At 47.2% G+C, this 24784-nt stretch overlaps 1 protein-coding gene and 1 non-coding gene across 3 annotated transcripts in view; both read right to left on the bottom strand.

Moving 5' to 3' along the window:
* MTOR (mechanistic target of rapamycin kinase) overlaps nucleotides 1-24784 on the bottom strand; it is a 128252-nt gene that overhangs the window by 71524 nt on the left and 31944 nt on the right. For both annotated transcript variants that reach the window (XM_040987904.1, XM_040987905.1), the window contains exons 20-28: nucleotides 18728-18814; nucleotides 16837-17004; nucleotides 16265-16377; nucleotides 15833-15995; nucleotides 14051-14143; nucleotides 13269-13415; nucleotides 8876-9018; nucleotides 3789-3951; nucleotides 3508-3653 (exon numbers count right to left, since the gene is read on the bottom strand). In XM_040987904.1, the coding sequence (XP_040843838.1) occupies nucleotides 3508-3653; nucleotides 3789-3951; nucleotides 8876-9018; nucleotides 13269-13415; nucleotides 14051-14143; nucleotides 15833-15995; nucleotides 16265-16377; nucleotides 16837-17004; nucleotides 18728-18814 (1223 nt within the window). The remainder of the gene's footprint in view (nucleotides 1-3507; nucleotides 3654-3788; nucleotides 3952-8875; nucleotides 9019-13268; nucleotides 13416-14050; nucleotides 14144-15832; nucleotides 15996-16264; nucleotides 16378-16836; nucleotides 17005-18727; nucleotides 18815-24784) is intronic.
* On the bottom strand, nucleotides 4841-4932 carry LOC121161582. Its single transcript, XR_005884694.1, has one exon. It is a non-coding gene; the product is annotated as a small nucleolar RNA SNORD116 (small nucleolar RNA).

The following is a 24784-nucleotide window of genomic DNA, read 5'->3' on the forward strand; positions in this document are numbered from 1 at the left end:
TATAGAGGAGGCTGTGTACAGATTTACACAAACCCCGTGCCATTCTACACCAGGGACCTGAGCACAGTGTCTGGGGGGACCGACTCAGAGCAGATACATGGGACAACTGCATATATATTACCATAATTTCTTTAAAAAATAAAGTGGACAAATTGGTTAAGGGTAACAAAAGAATAGAAAAAATAAGGGGTGGGGCTTCTAGCTCAACATAGGTGAGGCACCCGAAATTTGAGAGCGGGGCCAGGAGGTTAGCCTCAAGATCCCCAGTTGCCGATACTGAGGAAGAGAATTCCATCTGTTACTGAATGGCAACTTCAAAACTGGACCGAAGTGGTGGCCTAGGGACATGAGCACCAGTGGTCTGGCCCCTGGAAGGAATTTCCAGGGGGTTCCTGCAGGACAGTCCTGGAAATTGGCTCCTTAAAAGCGCATTTGTTGGAGCTGACCTTTTTAACACTTCCTCTGGGGGCCAGTACTGCCACACAGTACATAAGGCAGCTGTGTGTGTGACACCAATATCCCACGTCAGAGTGCCAGTTCAAGTCTGGCTGCTCTGCCATCCCCCCACCCCGGGATGGAGTTCCAAGCACCTGGCTTTGATCTGGCCCAGCCCCAGCCAATGTGAACATTTAGGGAGTGAACAGCTTAATGGGGGACTTTTCTCTGCGTCTTTCCCTTCCTCGACCTCTGTTGTTCTCCCTTTCAAATAAATAGTAAACAAATCTTAAACCACCACCACTGCCTTTCTGCAGTAACACAGCGGTACGTAGGACAAGCAGCCCTAGAACATCATGAGGCAAAGCTGCCACTGGTGTGGGAAGCCACAAAAGTGAAGTGGGCTAGAAGGGCACGCTGAGCTAAGCCGCTGACGGCACCACCAGGCCTAGGGCGCGGGACCCTCGGAACACAGCTAAGGGGGGGCGGTCAAGATCAACCTGCAGGGTTTCCGAGGCTCTACTGTCAATTATAACAGGCTCAAGAAGCTAAATGACCTTTTCTGAACACTTTCTAGGCCCCTGGTTCTACTATAAATCTGCAATAACTAGAACACTCTCAAATAGGGGAGGAAAAAAAATCAGGAGTTACAAAAGGTAGGACTCAAATGGAGAACGTTACCAGGGAAATGATGTGTAAAAGCAGCTATCTGACACTGACTGCCAGAGCCGCCACTGGATAGCAAATCAGACTGCGTCACCAAAGTTGCACAGGCGAGGAGAAAGGGCACAATTGCATGGATGTATCCTGTTCCTAATTTGAAACAGGACCAAGTTTCAGACAATGGCATGTTTATAACTGCTCCCAACTGGTATTTTTCATCTTATGTGAAAGGTAGATAGACAGAAAGATGGAAAGTTCCTCACTAAATGCTCACAGTAGCTGGAGCCAGGAGTCGGGCACCCAGCCCCGGTCTCCGGCACCCGGCCCAGGTCTCTGGCACCCGGCCCAGGTCTCCGGCACCCGGCCCAGGTCTCGGGCACCTGGCCCTGGTCTCCGGCACTCGGCCCAGGTCTCCAACATGTATGGCAGGGAGTCAACCACCCGAGACACCGTGTGCTGCTCCCCAAGGTATGCATGGGCAGGAAGTGGAATTAGGGGCACAGGACTCAAGCCCAGGCTCTCCAGTTTAGGATGTGGGGGTCACAAGCAGGGTCAAACACCCTCTATCACAATATTTTAGAAACTAATAATTTCTCTCAAAGTCCAATTTATTCAAGCTATAATATGATTCTGTTTCTACCCTTTGGTTCACTTTTTTTTTTTACAGATTTATTTATTTTTGTTGGAAAGGCAGACAGGTATACAGAGGAGGAGAGACAGAGAGAAACATCTTCCGTCTGCTGATTTACTCCCCAAGTGGCTGCAATCGCCAGAGCTGAGATGATCTGAAGGCAGGAGCCAGGAGCTTTCTCTAAGTCTCCTATGCGGGTGCAGGGTCCCAAGGCTTTGGGCCATCCTCGACTGCCTTCCCAGGCCACAAGCAGGGAGCTGGATGGGAAGCAGGGATGCTGGGACATGAACAAGTGCCCATATGGGATCCTGGTGCATGCAAGGTGAGGACTTCAGCCACTAGGCTACCACGCTGGTCCATGGTTCATTTTTTTTTAAAAAGATGTATTTATTTTTCTTGGAAAGGCAGATTTATAGAGAGAAGGAGACACAGAAAAAAGATCTACCATCTGCTGATACACTCCCCAAGTTGCTGCAAAAGCCGGGGCTAAGCTAATCCAAAGCCAAGAGCCAGGAGCTTCCTCCAAGTCTCCCATGCGGGTGCAGGGTCCCAAGGCTCTGGGCTATCCTCTACTGCTTTCCCAGGCCACAAGCAAGGAGCTGGAAGGAAAATGGAGCAGCCGGGATATGAACTGGCTCCCATATGGGATCCTGGTATACACAAGGAAGGATTTAGCTACTGAGCCGCAGTGCTGTGCCCAGTGAGATGGATCAACTGGTTAATCCTCCCATTGCAGGCTTCAGGATTCCATGTGATCGTTGCTCCACTTCCTCTAGAGCTCCCTGATTACGGCCTGGAAAAGCAGTGGAGGATGGTTCCCCCTTCATGGGAGACCCAGAAGAAGCTTCAGGCTCCTGACTTTGGATCAGCTCAGCTCTAGCCGTTGCATTCATTTGGGGAATAAACCAGTGGATAGAAGATCTTTGTCTCTCTTACTCTCTATAAATATGGCTTTCCAATGAAAATAAACAAATATATTTTTTAAATATGGCTTTCCAATGAAAATAAACAAATGCTTTTAGCATCTACTCAAAAGCAGAGCTAGTGGAAACATGGCTATTGGCTCACCCTCTCAAACGAAGGCATTTCCATACACAGCAGGCTGTAGCAAATCCAGCAGAGCAATTTATCAGCTGGGTAATTTTTCCTGTATTATCCATAGTGAAACCAACCGTGTTAGCATTTTCATGAAGATAATTAAATCTCAGAGTTAATAATCTCTGATAATCATTAGAGGAAGTGAACAGTTTTTGAGGCATTAAGGCTAACATGTTGGATTGCTTGTAATTTCCTAGCGGAAAATTTTATTAAACAACTGATTTTTTCCATTTTCAGAAGATTGTAAACCATCTCAAGAGAATATTCACAGAATTGAAGGAGGAGGACTCCCACAGCAGCAGACTCAGCTGATAAAGCCTACCGGCCTTGGAAGCCCAGCAGCTGGTGTACTGTACCGGCCCAGACAGCACAATCTCCCTCCCTCTCTCTCTCAGGCTGCCTGGGCTCTAAAACTGCTCCTTACTGATTCCAGCAGGACAAGAAAACAGAGCTTGGAAGACCACAGAAGCCCAAGTGGCAAGAGTCAGCAGAAGTGACAATGAGAGCGGGACCACGGGGGAGAGCCACCTGCAAGCACATGCCATTTCAGCACGCTGCCCAGCACCAGTGGCAGATTTCACATGGCCAAAGTCTTCAAGTAACTCAGGTCAGAGTAGCACCATGCAGTGGGAGAAGAGAACTCATTCTGGAAGAAGAGCAGTTAAGGGTTTATGGTTTACCTGATAAGAGACTCCAGAATGGCCGGGGTGGGGCCCTTCTGGAATTCCAGCTCCTTGTAGTGCAGTGCTTTGGCATAGGCGCGGCACTTGGCAGCTCTCTCTCCCAGCAGGACAATGCCATTGTCATCTCTCAGAGGCAGTGGGCCCTAGGGGGGAGCAAGGCATGTGACACAGGAAAGTGGCAGAGGAGCACAGGCAAGTCAGCGCCGCACGGGCACTCCTCTCCTCAGGCCAGCTGCTTCCTGCCAACTTCCATCTGAACAACGGGGGAGAAGTGTTACCTTGTCACTGTGTTCCATGAACTCGGCCAAGTTCAAGAGCGTCTGTGTGACCTCAGCGATGTCTTGTGACGTAAGGGCCAGCTCGATGCTTCTGATGAGCTCGTCCTGCTGGTCTTCATTCAGTTCAGACCAGCAGGACACAAACGCAGCATTGAAGAGGTCCCTGAGGGTACAGAGGGGCGGAGAAGACATTACAAACCACTGATATACCTCTGCTGTCACAGTCACATGTGTTCGTTCACTCAGCTGAACTTTGCTATGAATGGTCTCTGTCTTCTTGGAATAACAGGGCAGGCAGTGGTCATTAAGCATTTGAACTGAGGCCAGTATAACTGAGTAAGTGAATTTCACACTTCATTTTTTTTAAAGGTTTATTTTGCTTTTATTGTCAAGTCAGATATACAGAGAGGAGAGACAGAGAAGATGATCTTCCGTCCACTGATTTCACTCCCCAAATGGCCGCAATGGCTGGAGCTGAGCTGATCCAAAGCCAGGAGCCCAGCGCCTCTTCCAGGTCTCCCATGTAGATTCAGGGTCCCAAGGATGTTGCAATACCAGCATTCCATAACCCTTGACTGCTCCCCCAGGCCACAAGCAGAGAGCTGGACGGGAAGCGGGGCCACTGGGATTAGAACCAGTGCCCATATGGGATCCTGGCACACACAAGGCGAGGGCTTTAGCTGCAAGGCTACTGCGCTGGGCCCCTTAACTTCATTTTAATGAAACTAAAATAACTAAATAGTTAGTAATCACTGTATCTTACAGGAATGGTAAAAAGGAGGGAGAGACAGAGATCCTCATTCTGCTGCTTCACTCCCCAAATGGCCACAAGGGTCAGAGCTCAGGATCAGCGGCAGGGCGAGTCTGAAGCTGGGAACTTCTGAGTCTCACATGGGCGCAGGGACTTAGGCCATCCTCCACTGCTTTCCCAGGCGATTAGCAGGGAGCTGGAATCAAAGTTGGATGACTTGAATTGGCACTCACATGGGATGCTGGTGCTGCAGATGGAGGCCTAGCCTGTACGGCACCGCACCAGCCCTTGCTTCTGTTTTTTACCTCAGTCACAATGAAAATGAGTTATGAGTTTTCATATGTTTTGTTCAACTTTCCCAAGAAATGTATATGAGGCAGTCATCATCGATCTGCTATTGCTTTCTAACTATAATCAGGATCCTGGGCTGGGGGCCAGCACTGTGGCAGAGCAGGTAAAGCTGCTGCCTGCAATGCCAGCATCCCATCAGGGCACTATTTTTTTGTTGTGCCTTTTCCACTTTCTATCCAGCTCCCTGTTAATCACCTGGGAAAAGCAGCAGAGGATGGTCCAAGCACTTGGTCCCCTGCTATTCAGGTCGGAGACCCAGATGAAGCTCCTGGTTCCTGGCTTCAGTCTGGCTCACTCCTGGCCACTGTGGCCATCCAGGGAGTGAACCAGCAGACGGAAGATCTCTCTCTCTCTCCCCCTCTTTCTTTGTAACTCTTTCAAACAAACAAATCTTTTTTAAAAAATTACAATCTGATAACATAAACTAAAAGTATTGGCAAACAGAACCCAAACCTGTAACTCTGAAAGATCCTCTAAGCCAATCAACAGGCCCGGAGGTGACATCACCACCACATCATCACACAGGTGGACACATCTTCCGTTTCTGGCATCTAATTTTAATCCTACCCTCACTTTTGCAGGGAATGTGGAAAAAGAAGTGTTGGAAACTATGGGATTTGCTAAAAGTGGGCTTAGCATTTGATGCAATGCCTACACATTAAAAGGCAAAATTAGACAAATGTGAATAATGTTGTAATTGACATAATAAAACTTGGAATTCAAAGGATAACATGAAGACTGAAAGAAGTCCTATGTGAATTAAGAAATAAATCCTCCTACTACAGGCCAAAGGTCCACTGGACTCCCACACACTTATCTAGGACTTACTGGGTAGACACAAGTGTATCTGCTACAAGAGTACCACGGCACTGTGCCTGGAGGTGACTCAGGCACAAGAGAGGTGCCGTATGAAATCTGCACATTATGAAACAGGGAAACTATCTTTTAGAAAATCTTCATTTTATTTTATAAGCAGATTTTTTTTAAAGATTTTTTATTGGAAAGGCTGATATACAGAGAGGAGAGACAGAGAAAGATCTTTCATCTGATGATTCACTCCCCAAGTGAGCGCAATGGCCAATGCTATGCCGATCCAAAGCCAGGAGACTCTTCTGGGTCTCCCACACGGTGCAGGTTCCCAAAGCCTTGGGCTGTCCTTGACTGCTTTCCCAGGCCACAAAGCAGAGAGCTGGATGTGAAGAGGGGCTGCCGGGATTAGAACCGGCACCCATATGGGATCCCGGGCGGGCGAGGCGAGGACCTTAGCCACTGTGCCACCGCGCAGGGCCCAATAGGCAGATTTAAGACAGGGAAGGAGAGAGATATTCCATCCACTGGTTCACTCCCCAAGTAGCTACAATGGCTGGAACTGAGCCAGCTCAAAGCCAGGAGCCTGGAGCTTCTCCCAGGTCTCCCATGTGGGTGTGGGGGCCCAGGGACTTGAGCCATCTTCCACTGTTTTCCCAGGCCATAAGCAGGGAACTGAACAGGAAGTGGAGCAGTTGAAACACAAACTGTGCCATTACAGGATATTGGTACCATACGCAGAGGCTTAGCCTACTTAGCACCTTGGTGCCAGCCCCAGGGAAACTATTCCGAGGGCATTAAAAAAAGCTTGGCCTCACTATAACAATGTTGGTTGAGACATCAAGTTTCACATCTGGGTTCCCAGATTTTATCTGCAGCTTCCTGCCAGTGTGGCCCCTGGGAGTCAACAGGTGCTGGCTCAAGAGGCTGGCTCCCTCCACCCGCAGGAGGTTCCTAGATTGAGTGCCATCTCAGATCCTAGCGACATCTCAGCTGCTGTGGGTATTTGGGGAGTGAACCAGAAGATGGAAGCTTTGTATATATCTCTTGAATTAAAAAAAAAAAATGCTTACAATTTGAAAAGAAAAAATAGGATTCAAAAAATGGCAATGAAGCAAGAGTCTTATTAGAGACCAACTCTACTCCTGTTCACTCTACAAAGTAAACCAGCTGTACTGGTCAAAATGAAATAAAAGCCTTGATTTTTAAAAAGTATTTTGCGGGCCCGGCGCGGTGGCACAAGTGGTTAAAGGTCCTCGCCTTGCACGCCCGGGATCCCATATGGGCGCCGGTTCTAGTCCCAGCAGCCCCGCTTCCCTTCCAGCTCCCTGCCTGTGGCCTGGGAAAGCAGTCGAGGACGGCCCAAGGTTTTGGGAACCTGCACCCGCGTGGGAGACCCGGAAGAGGCTCCTGGCTTCGGATCGGCATAGTATCGGCCCGTTGCGCTCACTTGGGGAGTGAATCATTGGACGGAAGATCTTCCTCTCTGTCTCTCCTCTCTGTATATCCGCCTTTCCAATGAAAAAATAATAAAAATAAATCTTTAAAAATAAATAAATAAATAAAAAATATTTTGCTAATGAATAGTTGCTTGTTAATTAAGCCACTATTTTATGACTCATTACAAATAATAAATACCTATTGTAGAAAAATATGAAAAGTATAAAGAAAATAATCAGTTAAAAATAGCCACTGTTGCATTACTTTCTTGTCTTTATAAACATAATTTTCAATAGTTGAAACCATGTATTCATTTTGCCTTCCATCTTGTTTACTTGTATTTTAGTCTTTCACATGCATTAAGCATTTTTATTAAACAAATCTTCAATGGCTTTTAAAAGAGATTTACTCCTTAGAATGTCATTTTTATTGCAGATTCTAATTTCCAAAAATGGCTGCCACAGCGTCACCTGTTCCACATGCTCTTCCATAGTCTGCCTCCCTTGAGCCTGAGCGGGCTTTTTTGAGAATATGGCAGAAGGGACACGATGTGCCCTCCAGGGTTAGGTCAGAGAAACACCACATACTTGCACTTCATGCTCTTGAAGCGCTGTCTTGTACCCAGCCACCTCTGCGAGAAAGTATGAAATGCATGGGGCAATGGGGCCTCTGAAGGAGGTCCAGGCTCCGGCCAAAGGTCAGCTGCCAGCTGATGGTCTGCCCTGGCGTGCCAGGCAAGCTGGTGAGCCACCTCAGAAGTGTACTCTCCATCTGGGCAGAGTGTGGTAGCCTATCGGCTAAATTCCTTACTTTGCATGCCCGGGATCCCACATGGGCACCGGTTCATGTCCCGGTGACCCCACTTCCCATCCAGCTCCCTTCCTGTGATCTGGGAAAGCAGTCGAGGATGGCCCAAAGCCTTGGGACCCTGGCACCTCTGTGGGAGATCCGGAAGGGGTTCCACACTCCTGGCAATGGATCGGTTCAGCTTTGGCTGTTGCAGCTGCTTGGGGAGTGAATGATCGGACGGAAGATCTTCCTCTCTGTATATCTGACTTTCCAATTAAAATTAAAAAAAAAAAAAAAGTGCATCTCTGGCCACCAACACCATCCGTTCTGAGTGAAGCATGATGTCCACACAAATCCAAAGTGTAGATTGCTGAACAAAGTAAAGAACTGCTGTCTTAGCCCACTATTTTTTGTGGAATTTATCAGCACAGCAATAATTAGAATATCATTATTATTGGAAATAGGTTACTTTGTTACAGGTTGTATATTCCTTATCTGAAATGCTTGTGACCAAAAGTGTTTCAGAATTCAGATTTGCAAATAAATGGATCATACACACTGAGATAGCTTAGGCACGGGATACAAGTCTATCCCCTAACCCAACATACTGTATACTCTCCTACCCTGCCGGCCTGAAGACCGGATGCAGCACTTTTAGTACAATTGCAACTTGACTGTGACCTGAGATCACAACTGGAGCTTTCCACTAGGAGCATCAAGTGAAGGAATTTATCTATAATGTACTACAGTGCAAAGTTATGACAGATGCATTTCCTTTAACATGACCTTGCTTGTCTTTTTCTTTTGTCTCATGAGTTAGCAAAACCAAAAAGGCCAACCCTTTTACTATTATCTTTTCCGGAAATTAATTCCCAAGCATCCTTTCCTCGGTACTGACCCTCTCCATTCTTATCAACAGCCAACTGGGAGGGGCCCTGGCACACCATACCTGGCCATGGGGTTGTAGGCCTGCGCCAGCGCCCAGCATGAGCGCAGGGAGGGGGATGAGGAGTCCTTCAGCAGCTCCAGGCTCAGCCGTCTCAGCCACTCCAGCCAGTCATCCTTGGAGACCCTCCTGGCAGCTCCCCAGGCCTGGAATCCCACAGGGAACAGTGGAATGTCATTAGCTTCCAGCACCACTTGTCAAGAGCTCTTCTCTATTTAGTGATTATTTTATTTTTCAGATTTATAAAATTATATCTCTCATGATAAAAATTACTCTGAGCATAAACACAAAACAATATTTAGCTAAAACATAAAAAGCAAAAATAACTTTGTATATACCGCAGCAGGAAAAAGCCCATTTCAGGCCTGTGTGGTGAAGTGGGTAAGGCTGTCAGACCCGAAACAGAGCCAGCACAAGAGACAAACTTGAAGATGCTACTGGCCGCACAGCGAGAACCCTGCGCTTCAAACAGTGAGCATCCAAGACCGGACTGAGAGCCTCGCATGGCAGAACGGGAACACGCAGACCGTTCCCAGGCCCTGCACACGTCTGCGCTCAGCACCGCTGTGACTGAAAGCACTTTGAAAGTTGACATAACTTTTGACGCAAGTATTCCTCCTCTCTTTCTCCTCCTGAGAAGAGGTTGGCCTAGGTAAACAGACGACTCAACACAGTAGTCAAGCAAGTGGGCTCTAGAGTCAGACTATGTCAAATCCGGGTAATAATGATTGACATTGGGCAAATTATTACCACTAATATTTAAAAGATTTATTTATTTGAAAGGCAGAATTACAGAGAGAAACAGAGACAGTGAAATATTTTCCATCAGTTGATTCATTTGCCAGATGGCCACAATGGCTGTCCCAAGTCAGGAGCTAGGAGCTTTTTCTGGGTCTCGCAAGCATTTGGGCCATTTTCTGTGGCGTTTCTCAGGCACATTAGCAGTCAGCTAAACCAGAAGTGGAATAGCACCTGATGTTTTAACACAGATGGCTAATCCTCCACCTGCAGCACTGGCACCCCATGAGGCAAAGTTCAATTCCCAGCTGCTCCAATTCCAATCCAGCTCCTTGTTTACAGCTTGGGAAGGCATAAGAACAGACAGTGGAGGCAGTAGAGCATAGCTCAAGTACTTGGGCCCCTGAATCCATGTGGGAAACCCATGGGAAGTCTCTGGCTCCCAGCTTCAGACCAGCCAGGCTCTGGATGTTGTGCCCATCCAGTGAATAGAGGCTCTCTCTCTTTAATTCTGCCTTTCAAATAAAAATAAAAGACAAAAAAAATTATTTAAGTGCAGTGGTAGAGACATAAATCAGCAGCCATATTGGGTACAGAGGCTTTACCCACTCTGCCACAGCACCAACTTCTAGGCAAATTATTTAATCCTTCAATGTCCTGTATTCACATCTATAAAATCGTTTTGAGAGGGGAGGGTGCTGTGGCACAGTGGATTAAGCCTCTACCTGCAGGGCTAGCATCCCATGTGGGTGCTGATACAATTCCCAGCTTCCTGTCCAGCTCTCTGCTAATACGCTTGGGGAAGCAGCAGAGGATGTTCCAAATACAGGCTCTTGGCTTTGCTCTGGCCCAGCCCTGGCTGCTGCAGCATTTGGAGAGTGAACCAGTGGGTGCTGTTCAACTTCCAACTGCTCCACTTCTGATCCAGCTCCCTGCTAATGCACCTGGGAAAGCAGCAGAGGACGGTCCAGTGCTTAGGTCCTGCACCCACGCAGAAGACCCGGAGGACGTGCTAACTCCTAGCATCAGCGTGGCCCAGCCCTGGCCAACGCAGCCATTTGGGAGTTAACAAATGGAGAGCAGATCTCTCTGTGTCTCTTCCTTCTCTCCGTAACTCTGAATTTCAAATAAATAAATAAATACATGTATCTAAAACAAAACCTATGCATGAATTTATAGCATTTTTGCATGAATATCAGCTTATCTTTAGAGAGAGAGAACAAAACAGAGACTGCTCCCACCTATAGGTTCATTGCAAGCGTCCTCTGTTAAGGCCGAAACTGTCAGCCAGAAACCCAGCTCCAGCCCTCCGCTCCAGCCCTCCCATGTGGATGGCACAAACCCAGCCACTCAGCCGTTCCTGCTGCCTCCCAGGCTCCGCACAGGCAGGAGCTGCAGCTGGAGTGGGAAGCGAACTCAGACCCTCTGCCCTAGCACTTGGTAAACTGACCAGCATCCTGTAACTGCCAGGTCAAACTCCCAACCCCAACTCATCCTGTTATTGTTTTTCCCACACACGTCTTGAAGTTCCCCCATATCGACGGTTCCCATGTTTTCTGGATCATGTCAATCCTCTATTAGCAAAGCTGCCAGAACAGTGACTAAGTGGAAAACTTTCTGTAAGCTGGTTAAAATCAATAAACACACCAATTCTTGCTGCTTGATTTTGGAAAAGCACACTTTACTTTTTGACAAAACAGACCCAAGAGTCAGCTGTGGAGGATTTTGCTTGGGAGTTTTAAACTTGACCTGTTCTCTCAGGTGAGATGTCTGTTTGGTGAAGTTTATGCTTATTTTTCCAAGTCCTGGATGCAAACTAGACTACTGGGAAATTTCCTAAAATTAGAGGACAAAGCTCCCAAGCAGGGTGGCCAGCTGCCGGGCTGGAAGGACACTCTGAACCCAAGCTGGATGGAAACATCTGGCTGGAAGTCTGCCTCTGACCTCCTCCCCGAGGCCCTCCCTCCAGTGTGAGGTGTCAGCAGGGTGACCACCACAGCTGCCCGGAAGTGCTAGGCACAGAGGACCTTGCTCTTCCTCCTGGAGTCTCAGGCCAGCAGTCAGGGAATCCCCAGAGAGAAAGCAAGCTCCTTCCTGACCCAAGGGCTTCCATCCCTTCCGCCTCAGTGAACATCTGTGAGCAGTGCTCACCAGCACATGGCTCCTCCAGGGAAACACCCTGTCGGAACAGACAGTGACAGATCCCTCCGTTCTGGCAGTGGGTGTGTGCGTGCACACACACACACACACACGGCTGTGTTCAGACTATTACAAGCCTGCATGAAAGAACACAACAACTCAGCTGGACAGTACTGCCCACTTCTCTACCTTCGGCCACCGTGTGACACAGGACGTACAGCTGTCATAAGTCAGCGATGAATAAATGAAGGCTAACCCTATGTTGGACCCAAACTGGAAACTGCTTCATGGAAAATAAGAAACCTGATAAATTTACTTAACAATCAGTGAGGCAACTATGGTTATTCTGTTTAGGTTCACCAGCTAACTGCCTGTTTCAGACGAATGGCTAGTGGCATATTCATGAAAAGGCCAGGCTTCGTCAGCAGAGACAATTCCCTGCTTGCTTGAAAACATCTAAAACCCCGCTACTCATATTTTGGGCCCTGAACCAGCAATGCCACAGCAGCTGACAACTGGTCAGAAATGCAAAGTCATCAGGACTGGCAAAGTAGCATACTGGGTTAAACCGCTGTCTTTGATGCCGGCATCTCATGTGAGTGCCGGTTCGAGTCCTGGCTGCTCCTCTTCTGACCCAGCTCCTGTTTCAAGCACCTGGAAAGCAGAAGGAGATGGCACAAGTGCTTGGTCCCTGGCCACCTGCATGGGAGACCTAGATAGAATTCTTGACTCCTAGCTTCAGCTTACCTGGCCTGTTGTGGCCATTTATGAAGTGAACCAAACAATGGAAGATCTTTTTGTTTGTTTGTTTTTGTGCTTTTCAAATAAATAACTTTTTTTGAAAATGCAGAGTACCAGGCCTGCACCAGAATGTGCATTTTAGGTGTCACTATTGTGATGCAGCTGTTTAAGCCACTGTCTGCCATCCCAGCATTCCATGTTGGAGTGCCAGCTTTCTACTCCAGCTTTCTGCTAATGTGCCTGGGAAAGCAATGGATGATGACCCCAAGCGCTTGGGCCACTGCCACCCACATGGGAGACCAGGGCAGAGTTCCTGGTTCTGGCTTTAACCTGGCCCAGCCCCGACTCCTGCGCTCACTAACAGATGGAGGATCCAACATCTTAACCAGATATCCAGCAACTGGCAGGCCAATGAGTCTGAGAAGCTTGGAAGGCAATGCTGTTAGGATCCCACGTCAGTGCCAGTGCTCATGAGGGAGTACGCCAGCTCTGCTTTGTACATGTGAAAACTGAAAATGGCACCTGCAACAGAAGGTTCTATTATCAATGTTTCAAAGAAACACAAAAACATACCTGTTCTCATCCTTTCCTCCACTAAAAATAAAATCACAATTCAGAAGAATTCAGAATCATCACATTCTCGTGTATCTAGATTTCTGGGGAAATGCTCAGGCTAGTTTCCGCTGGGATTAAATTGAACATGGTAAAGGCTGACATTTTTTTGACGAGAAAGAAGAGCAGCATTCTGCTTCCCCAGCCCTGGTAATCACGGACTTGCCTTTTGGAGGTTGATGGTGCTAACGTGTAGTTTCTTCATGGGTCCTGTTTCTACTGGTCCACTAGCCAACGCATCCCCTTGGCCACTCCTCAGCATCCGATGTTGATAAATCAAGGGGTCATCTTCTTCATCGGCAAGGGTGTATCCCTGTGTGCAGAAAACACCTGTAGCCACCAGCTGCTTCCACTTTGGAAATTATCCATAAGCATGGGGAAAGTCAGACCTTGTGGAACAGTTAAAATTTCAACAAACAGTAAAAAGCTAATAGCAGAAAGCAAGCCTAAGCTTCAGATGGGTAAATTCCCCACTACAGATCAGACCCTGCTGGTCACACCAGGATGGTGACAAGCACCGCCTGAGGACGGGGAACAGGCAACCTGGCAACGGGCGAAGGTGACTGAACTGAGATCCTCGCTAAAAATGATGAAGCTTTCAGAGCAAAGGAGGCAAACGGTCCACCACTTGTTTCTGAAATGGTTGGGAAACAAAAATCAAATGCTAATGCATATTTCACAGCACACGAAGGCTGCAAGAGAACGCCAGCTTTGGGTTCACAGATGAGTGGTATGGCATACAACCAGGTGCACTTGATTAGTCTTTTGTGTAGCTGCCTTGGGGCTGCAACAGAGACCACGTGCCTACAAAGCCCAAATACAAAACAAAACGAAAAACAAAACTCCTCTGGCCATCCCCACTCCAGGCCAAGAGCTATGCACACTCCACGGATGTAACAAGAACGCAGAGCGGGAGACAGCGTGGCACTTGCAGGAGGGGCACCTCACCTTGAGGATTCTGCAGATGAGCACATCGTAGCGCTGGTGGTTGATTCGGTGTCGCACCAGAACTTTGTTCACCATTGGAATGAAAATCTGGTACTGGAACAGGAAAGGGAAGAGATCAGAAACCACTGTTCTAGAGAGTGGAGAGTGGCGGCGAGGGTATCGCCACATTGACGTCACAGGTGCCTCTTCTGAAGAATTCTATTTTATCCCCCTCTGCTACAATCCTCGTCCAAGTCTCCATCAGGTTCTACATGCTGGCCGCCTTGTAAAGGTCTCTTTCCACTCTTGCCCTCATAGCTTATACCTTGTCACAGCACAGAGAGTTATCACTTTAAAAGTCTTATCATTTTTCCTGAGCTCCAATCCTCTGAAGTCTTCCAGTCCTGCTCAGAGTAAAAGCCAAAGTACTCACAATGGCCCCAAACAGGGACCATTTTAACATGAGAATCATCTAGAGGCTTGGGAAGTGGGCCAAGCTCCAGCTCCAGCTGCTGACTCAGCAGGCTTGAGGTGAGGCCTGAGATCTTGTTTTGTGAGAATCAGAGTTTTCCCTTCTGCTTTAAAAGGTTTTTTTTTGTTTGTTTGCTTGTTTGTTGCTTGAAAGTCAAAGTTACGGAGAGAGACAAAAAGGCATACAGCAAGAGATCTTCCATGTACTGGTTCATATCCCACATGGCCACAATGGCAGGGGCTGGACCAAGCCAAAGTAAGGAGCCAGGAACTCCAGGTCTCCCACAGGCTGTCAGAAGCCCAAGCACTTGGACTATCTTCCACTGCCTTCCCAGGCACATTATAGGAGTTGAAGCAGAAGTAGAGCAGTTGGGACTCAAACTGGAGCTCATTTGGGAAGCTGGCATTGTGGGATCACATTCTGAGATCCACTGCCTTACCAGAGCTAGCTCCCCCCTAACTCATTTGAAGATCTTAGCTCTAAGAATTTTTCCTTTTGTTCATTCAAGGCCTCTGTTCTGCTCTCCTACTGGGCCTGGAATTCCTTCCACACGCTGTCACCTATGGCTTTGCATTCGCTCTGCCTTCAATCTGAATCTACTCTTGGGATAGCAGCATGTAGATTTTTGTTCAAACATTAGTTAACCAGAAAGTCTTTCTGGTTCATTCTAAAAACAATATTGTTCCCCACATCCACTTATCATTCCTTCTTTTCTCTTGGAAGGTTTATATGTTCATCTCTTTGAAAAGCAAAGTGATGTAAGAGAGGTCAAGAAATACAGAGCTGGCTCCCACCTGTTGGCTCACTCTCCAAACACCCCTGCAACAGTCTAGGCTGGACCAAGTCAAAGCCAGGAGGCCAGAACTCTATCTGGGTCTTCCATGTCGGTGGCAGGAATCCCAAGCATATGAGCCATCATTTGCTGCCTTTTCAGGCCAATTAGCTAGAAGATGAACTAGAAGTGGGGGAGCCGGGACTCAAATCGGGACTCAAGCGTGCACTGAGAAATGGAGTACAGGCACCCCAAGCTCTAGCTGAACCTGCTGCACCATGCTATGCACCCCCAACACCCATCATTCTTGCGAGACAGAATGTGTCTCTGTGCTTTGCTTCACTGGAGTGTAAGGGCTTTATTCAGCTGACTGTGGTATCCCCAGGACAGCACTTACCCAGAGATCCATAACTATTTGCTGAACAAATGAAGGGGTTGGGGAGGCAAGTAATTGTTCTAACGGTAGTTGAGGCCTACTGACCAACAAATGGAGAAGCTCACACAGTCGTCTTCCCACACAAGGCAGAAAAGCATCTGTTGTTCGGGACTCATGTATTACCTTCTTCCCCAGCTGAAAGACAAGCGAGGACAGCGTGTCCATGGCCGTGGGACGCAGATCTGGGCTCTGGTCCAGCGTGCGGACAATCGGGTGAATAATCCGGGAGGCATAGTCAGTGAAATCCAGGGACTCCGTCAGGCGGTCCACTGTTTCTAAGGCTGCCCTACAACGATTGGTGACATACAGGCATGGCAAACATACCACCTGTAAGGGACAGACCCTGAAGGAATGACTTCAGAGGTATTTTGGGTGATATGGGTCCAATATATTTTCCAGCAGAAGAGAGACAGTTAAGATTTCCATAAACCTGGCATAGTTCTACACTAAAACAACAGGAGTGGGAATAAAAAAAAAAAAAATAGCAAGACAGCTTAAGAATTTAAGGACATTTTTAAAGCAAAATTATTTTTAATTTCAAAGGCAAGTGCTTACTTCCGAGATGCTAGTGGAACTTCTGGGGCATCAAAGAGCTTCACAATAGGCGGCAGCAACAAATGCAGATAATCATCTAGGTTGGCTCCGAACAACTGGATTGCTGCCAACAGCTGCAAAAGAGTGGAAAAGTGGTGAGGATCACTTGCCACTGGCTATCAGGGCTCTAAGGACACAGAGGCGGCAGCGGATGGGTAAGTCAAATCCCACAGGGATTCTGGAAAGTCCGTATCAAGGGACTCTCAACGACATTCCTTTGGTAGCCCCTTTTCTCTTGTCCTTTGTTTACATACACTGTCTTTTCTGTTCTTGTCTCAACAGATAAAGGAGCAGTTATTGGCTAATAGAGAAATTTTGCCTGGGATTAACCATCTATCAAGAACAATCCACTAACTGAGACCATCACTAGCACTCCCCACTGTAGATCACAAGCACAAGTTCTTAGCACCCTTGGGATTCGGTTTCACACCACAGGCATTAACAGGTCACAACAGGGTGCCACATCTTCCCAGTGGGGTGCGGGGGCAGGATGGGAAGCTGGCAATCTCTGGAAACTGCCCCAGGGTACTCACCTTGATGGAGACGATGCGGCCTTGGCTGTTGTCATGCATGAAGACACGCAACATGTGTGGGATCAGCTGGGGCAGGTAGAGCTTAAACTCGCCCCCGAGAGCGACCACGATCTGCTCAATGAGCAGGATGATGGTGCTCTGGATCGGAGTGTTCATGACCCAGAATTCCTGCAAAGAAGGGCCGACAGGCACACATCTGCTGACAGGGAACCAAGCAATGGGGAAGGCCAAAAGACACAGAGACACGGTGGGCACTCTCTGCCCTCGAACTCCGCCCGCATTCCCCCACTGCTCTCTAGGCATCCTGTGTCCTGGCCACACTGAACCAATCAGCCCAAGCTTCCCCAGACACACCAGGCACCCTCATTTTCCTGGATTTGCTCATGTTATCTTTTTGCAGAGTCCCATTATTGGTTCGGTTAAACCCATCATTTCTTCTCACTTCCACGCAGGTGTCTTTACATCGGAATACTTTGTCAACCTTCTTCTAAGTTATACGCTGTTTAAAAGCTGTTTGAAGAAACCTCACCAACCCATTTGTCTTTGCACAATCTTAGCCCAGCACCTGGAATATTCTAGCCATTCAAGTAAGAGTTTTCAAAGAGTTACAGGTCAGAAAGTAAACCATACTGGAAGATGCAGGGAAAACGTGGCTTCTCTGTGCATGAAGAGAAGCATTCTCTGGTCTGCTGAATGAAAACTGTGGGCAAGAGACCCCACGGATCTGATGGCACCCCAAACCTGCCTCAGATCCACTCCTTTGTATCTACTCTGCCTTCCTGCGAGAAATTTCAGCTACTTCACAACTGTGAGCATCTGGACCTGCCTGCCCCTCACGGCACGGGACCACCGTTCACAAAGACTCCCCTCTACCCAGGCTCGGGGCCAACAGGGGCCCCTGCCACACTGGCTCTGTGTGTGATGAAGCAGGAGCTGTGTTTTGCAGGTTTGGGGCTCCCTGCCTCAAATCCCTGAGCTTCGGGCACATGTGTCTTTTGGAGAATAAGTCAGATTCCCTCCTTTTCCTACTGCGAGTGTACTGCTTCACCCTCACCCCTTCCCACAGAGACCATCCACCTGAGTCTAGCAGTCTGCTCAGCTCTACCCGGAACAGACATCCCTGTGCAAGGAGTGGCAACAGTGCAGTCTTTAATGATTCACACAGGCCAGAGTTCGCTGCTCTAGGCCCGGGTGTCGGAACACTCCATCGGGGAGACAGACATTTTAACTTGGGTCAGCTGTGACCTGCAAAGGTCTGGGACAGGAGCACAGAGTCCATCTTCCAAGTCCCTGAGGACACAGCTCTCTACAAAGCAACCTTCCCAACACTGTTAGTTAAGTGATTTAGGAGAGCAGGGAAAACAACGCCATGAACAGGGCGGCTCCTGGCACCTGCCGGCTGCGTGCGGTAAAACCTGGGGGTCTGTGCCTTTTCTCACGTGCTACTGCAATCTCAAGGTGACAGTTACGCTTGCAGAGGGAACACACCTTGTTCCTCAGTCCCCATCTAACAGCTCCTGAGCAGCACAAGCCCCAGGCTCCTCTGCAGGCCATGCTGTTAGGCGGAGTGAGGAAGAGGACGTTGTATGCAAACAGAAAAGCACTGTTGTGACATCCAAGTTGGTTCTATATGAGGCAAATCACTAGCAAGTCTATTGCTGTCAGGACAATTACTCCAGACTTCACAGGCTGTGCTCTGCACTAGGAGCCAAGAGCAATATCTCTTCCACTTCCTCAAAATCTGGCGTGCTGCCACAAGTCACCTTCTATCCCTGTGCTGCAATAGCTCTAGAATGATCTGCGGGAGCATGTCTGCATTACCCAAACCTGTTTCAGGGCTTCCCTCGGTCCTCCCAAGGAGCAGCAGGCTGGAGCACCTGCACGTACTCACCCTCATGAGGGTGACGATTTCATCCATGTACGGTCTGATGTGACTCTTCACAAACGACACCAACATCCCCAGCTGCTGGAACAGAAACTGAGAACAGAGGGCAGCAAGTTGTGCCATCAGGGCAGCAAACATCCCGGGGTGACCCTGAGTCCACACGCATGAGTAAAGACAACCATAAGACTGGTCCCCACATTACCCACCTACTGAGAGCAGGTGCCAAAGACAGACTGGCAACCTGCAGCGCTGAAGAGGACAGAGTTTTGTGCACAGGCCAGCCAGTTCCCACACAGCAGGCATGCAGGGACAGAACAGTCTCCCTGAGCCACTCCCCCCCGACCAGCTCTGTAACCTTCACCAACCTTCCTTGGCCTAGGTTCTTCAGTGGGAAAGACAAAAGAAGAGCAGGACGTGTGTCCTGAGCTTGTCACAAGAGTTAGATGCAACACCAAGTGTAAATCGCTAGAGCAGGACAGGAATATTGTTCAGTGAAGGCTCATTGCCATTGGAAGGTTGCCGGTCACTAAAGATCTTTAAAGGACATGAGCACTTTAATCGACTATAGGCACACCTTTTGTTTATTTGTTGCTGTCTCATTACTATTCACTGTTAAAAAAAAAAAAAAAAAGAAAGTCAGAGGTACACAGAGAAAAGGAGAGAGAGAGATCTTCCATCTGCTGGTGGCCACAATGGCCAGAGGCTCAGCAAGGCCAAAGCCAGATGTTCCATGGGGGTAGCCACATGGGTGGCAGGGGCCCAAGCACTTGGATGCCATCTTCTGCTGCTTCTCCCAGGCCATCAGCAGGGAGTAGCGTCAGGTCACCGGAGGGCATGGGTTTGACTCAGCAGTACCCTCCCACCTGTCTCTCGGTCCAATCACTGAATCACTGACTTAGAGGGTTGTTTTGTCAGTAACCCAATGGTTTTAGACTACTGAGACTTGTGCTGTAAGATAATACAACAGCAATACTTCAAGCCACTAGATGTGTAACAACCTGTAAAAGTAGCCACAGGAAGTAATACAGGAAGAAGGCCTAGGATGAGGATGGAGCTACACCTTGTACACTACTGCCCAATTTTAAGCATGGAACTATTTTAATGTTTTACTTAGCAGAAATACAAACCAAATTCGAAAAGACTCAAGTAGTATGCCAAACATTAAAAATAAACCAGAATAAGTGAATTTAACTATAAGTCAAACTGGCTGAACCCTCAGGGGAGAATGATTTCAAATGACTTCAATCAAGGCATGTGTTCTGCACACCTCTTATTGGATACGTCTAAGAACAACAAAAGCTGGGGGAAAAAGTCTTAAACTAGAGGAAAAAATGCTATTACTAATAACGGTCATTGTCCATAAGACAAAGTATACAGCTGTGGACCATATAATAATGCAATAATCACCATAACTATATTACAGTGGCCCCTTGGACTGCATCGTCTCAGTAGCGCAACTCCTCAGTTTGAAAGTGTACTCCATGATGTTACTGTGACAAGTCCCGATGACTTGTTAAGTGACAACCGTCTATGTTGTATGCATTCTCACTGAACGACATCAGATCTCCTTGGAAGTGGCCATGCCCAAGCTTGAGAAAAATGCATCTGACAAGCTTAGAATATCATGGTTTCCACTAGAAAGAAAGCAAGCCCCAACTGAGACTGCTGGGCTATGTAAACAGCACAAAACAGTCAAGTCCACTGGGACAATGTGAATGGAAAGAGCAGAACCTGCTCGTGTGCAGCTAAAGTCCTCGCCTTAAACACACCAGGATCCCTTGCATGCGCCGGTTCTAATCCCAGCAGCTCTGCTTCCCATGCAGCTCATTGCTTGTGGCCTGGGAAAGCAGTCCAGGACGGCCTAAAGCCTTGGGACCCTGCATCCACGTGAGAGACCTGGAAGAAGCTCCTGGCTCCTGGCTTCAGATAGGCGCAGCACCGGCTGTTGTGGTCACTTGGGGAGTGAGTCAATGCATGGAAGATTTTCCTCTCTGTCTCTCCTCTCTGTATACCTGACTTTGCAATAAAAATAAATAAATCTTAAAAAAAAAAAAAGATACCAATATGTCAAAGAGAAACATCTAAAACCCCGTGAATCTGCAAATGTGGTATCCTCAGAGAAATAACTTAAGGATAAAAGAAATCCTAACACACATTAGAGAATACTTCTGTCTGAACAGTAATGAAAACACTGCGCTTCCCTGAACAATAAAGAGGAGTGAGTTACTGGTGCGTGCTCCAACATGGACAAATGTCAAACCATTAAGTCTAAGAAAGACATAACCAACTGCATTTTCTATGATCACAATTTTAAAATCACAATGAAAGGAAATGTGCAGAAAAAGTAAATCTAAAAAGGCAAGAAGTAGATTTCTGGCTGCCTAGGGAAGGGGGAATAACGGAAAATGCCTGCAACTGCACAGGAGGTTTCCTGCAGGTACCAAGGAAATTGTCTAAAATTTGGACTGCTAAGTGATTACACAACTCCTCAATTATATTAAAAATCAATGAATTTTAAATTCAAGAAGAGTGGGTTTTATGTCATGTAAATTGCATCTGAAGGAAGTTTAAAATCTTTTGGAATGCAGCTAAGTGACACTTTGAGTGAAATTTGCAGCCTTAAAAATTAGACAGGGAAAGAGCAAAGATGACAATTAACGATCTCTTCATTCCAACCAACAAACTGCTTAAAAGAAGCAGAATAAAGAGGAGGAAAGCAGTGAGAGAGTAGATCAATGAAATAGAAAATAAAGCCACATAAGAGAAGAACAAAGGCAAACACTGGTTGAAAAAAAAAATGCTACAGGGCCCAGCACAATAGCCTGGCAGCTAAAGTCCTCCTCTTACATACGCTGGGATCCCATATGGGTGCCGGTTCAGTTCAATTCAATTTCCAGCTGTTCCACTTCCCTTCCAGCTCCCTGCTTGAGACCTGGAGAAGTGGACTAGGAAGGCCCAAAGCCTTGGAACCCTGCATTAACGTGGGAGACCCAGAAGAAGCTTCTGGCTCCTGGCTTTGGATCGGCTCAGCTTTGGCCAATGCGGCTACTTGGGTAGTGAAACAGCAGACAGAAGATCTTTCTCTCTGTCTCTCCTTCTTTCTGTAAATCTGACTTTCTAATACAAATAAATATTTTTGAAAAATATATGTTCTAAAAATTTCCAGGGCCTGGCACAATGACTCAGTGGCTAAATCCTCGCCTTATAGGCACTGGGATCCCATATTTGACTTTCCAATAAAAAATAAATCAATAAGTCTTAAAAAAAGAAAAGGAAAAAGAAAAAAGAAAACGAAATCTCCAGTAAGAAATTAAGATGAGAGCCAGTGCTATGGTGCGGCAGGATAGGCAGTTCATATCAAAGTGCTAGTTCAAATCCCAGCTGCTCCACTTTGGACCCAGCTTCCTGCTAATGGCTGGGAAGGCAGAAGGTGATTAAAAGGCCCTTGCTGCCCGGGGATGGGGGTGTGTGGGGTGGGGAAGTGGAGGTTCCTAGCCTTGGCCTGGCCCAGAGCTGACTGTAACGGCCATCTGGGGAATGAACCCCTAGACAAAAACTTCTGTTTCGCCCCCTCTCTCTGTTATTCTGTATTTCAAATAAATGAACTGATGAATCTTCTTGAAAAACAAACTAAGGTAGAATTATAAACAACTTAATAAATGTTATCATTTAGATAATGCAAGAGTTTGTTTAAAAGGAAAAAGTGATGAAAACTGTCTCAAGAATTTCTTAAAAAGGGTCAGCATTGTGAGACAACTGGTGAAACTGCAGAGTACGGCCACTGGCTTGGCTTGTGTGCCTGCAGCTCCACTTCCAACCCATGAGCGGGAGACGGGCCCAAGTGTTTGACTGCCTGCCAAACAAGCGGGAGACTGAGAAGAAGGCTTGGGCCTGGCCCAGCACTGTCCACTGCAGCCAGCTGGGGAGTAAACCAATGGACTATCTCTGTCTCGCCCTCTTATTCTGTAACTTACACTTTCAAATAAATCTTAAAAAAACAAACAAAAGCCCTGTGAATTTCAATGGGCTAAGCTGCTGCCTGTGATACCAGCATCCCTTCAGAATATTGGTTCAAGTCCTGGTCGCTCCACTTGGATCCAAGTGGCGGTGTACCTGGTGATGCAGCAGCAGGTGGTCCCTGCCAGCCCCCTGGGAGATCGGCATGGAGTGTCAGCCTCCTGACTTCAGCCTATTCTAGCCCTGGCCGTTGTGGCCATTTGCAGAGTGAAGCAGCGAAAGAAACATCTCTCTCTTCTTTGCCTTTTCTAACTCTGCCTTTCAAACAAAATAAATACATTTTTTTTTAAAAAAAGATCATTTCATCTTTTTCAAATAAAAAAATAATATAAAGAAAGATGTTTCAACATCAGAACACAGATCAATGTAAGTCAACGCATGGACACAATGAAGAAGAAAAACCATATGATCATCACAGAAGATGATAAAATATTATTTATGATAAAAGCTGCTTGGGTAGGGCCAAGCGGCGTGGCCTAGTGGCTAAAGTCCTGGCCTTAAACGCACCAGTATCCCTTGCATTCGCCAGTTCTAATTCCAGCAGCTCCACTTCCCATCAAGCTCCCTGCTTGTGGCCTGGGAAAGCAGTCCAGGATGGCCCAATGCTTTGGGATCCTGCACCCACGTGGGAGACCTGGAAGAAGTTCCTGGCTCCTGGCTCTGGATCGGCGCAGCACCGGCCGTTGTGGTCACTTGGGGAGTGAATCAGCAGATGGAAGATTTTCCTCTCTATATATCTGACATTGTAATAAAAATAAATAAATCTTAAAAAAAAAAATAGTGCTCATCATTAAAAAAAAAAAAAGCTGCTTGGTAAACTAAGAGCATAAAGAAAAATTCTAACTTTAAAAAAGCTATCTACCCTAAATCTACAGCAAAGCTAAAACTTGGTGGTGCAGTTTAAAAATAATATTTACTTGAAAGGCAGAGTTTCGCTCCCCAGCTGGCCGCCATGGGCAAGGCTGGCCGGGCTGAGAGCAGGAGCCGGGACTGAGCCCAGGCGTCCCACTTGGGTAGCAGAGGCCCAAGCTCTTGCCTATCTTCCGCTGCTTCTTCCAGGCCATGAGTAGGAAAGTGGATCAGAAGCAGAAACCCAGGACTAAACTGGTGCTCACATGGGTTACTGGCCTTAACCTGCTGCACCACAACGCCAGCCTCATGAAACGGATTCTTTTCATTGGAGCTGACAGTGTTTCCGAATGATCAAAACCACTTAATTAACACTCTCGGAACATTTGTTCCCTACACTGAGGCCTCTAAGGCATTACTGAATAACCATCCCCCATCGCTGGGTGCTGACGCAGTCTGACAGCAAGGAGCAACCCCAGCCCTCCTCCCTTTGTGGACACAGGAGAAAAACAAAACCAGAAAAAGGAACAACAACAACAAAAAAAGAACATTTGCCCTAGCACGTTCCTCTGTACCCTGCCCCTCCACACCTTAATCAGAGGCCCGCGTGGGCGTGTATCCTTCAACTATATAAATAGAAAAAATAAAATAAAACTGCTTTTAAACACTATTTTTCAAGTTTTTTATGTGTGACCAGATAGGTAGACAGATACTTCACTCACTGGTTCCTCCCTAAGTGTCTACAACATAGGGGTTACTCCAAGAGCCAAGGACTCAATGCAGGCCTGCTGCGTAGGTGGCGGGAACCCACCGCCTCCCAGAGCCCGCACAGCCAGAGGCCAGAGTCAGCCCCGGACCCAGGCCCTGCGACAGGGGACACAGGTGTCTGACCACCAAGCTAAGTGCCCACTCTTCCAGGTGAAACTGTAACATCAGTCCCATTAAAAATCAGGAACAAGACTCAAGATTTCTACTGTCATTGTGTGTAATCAACTCTGCGGTGAAGGTCTTAAAAATGAAATACAGAAAACAAATTGTTTAAATATTAAAACAAATCAAAACAAAAAAATTAAGTGTCTTAAGTTTTTTCAGACTATATAATTATCTACAGTGAAAACTTGAAAAGAATTATATGTAAATAATTAGAATTACTAGGACTCCAATAAGGTTGGTAGTTACAAAGCAGAACGTGTAAAA

The sequence above is a fragment of the Ochotona curzoniae genome, unplaced genomic scaffold (genome assembly GCF_017591425.1).
Source record: "Ochotona curzoniae isolate NIBS_2020 unplaced genomic scaffold, NIBS_Ocur_1.0 contig_4792, whole genome shotgun sequence".
Taxonomy (NCBI): Eukaryota; Metazoa; Chordata; class Mammalia; order Lagomorpha; family Ochotonidae; genus Ochotona; species Ochotona curzoniae.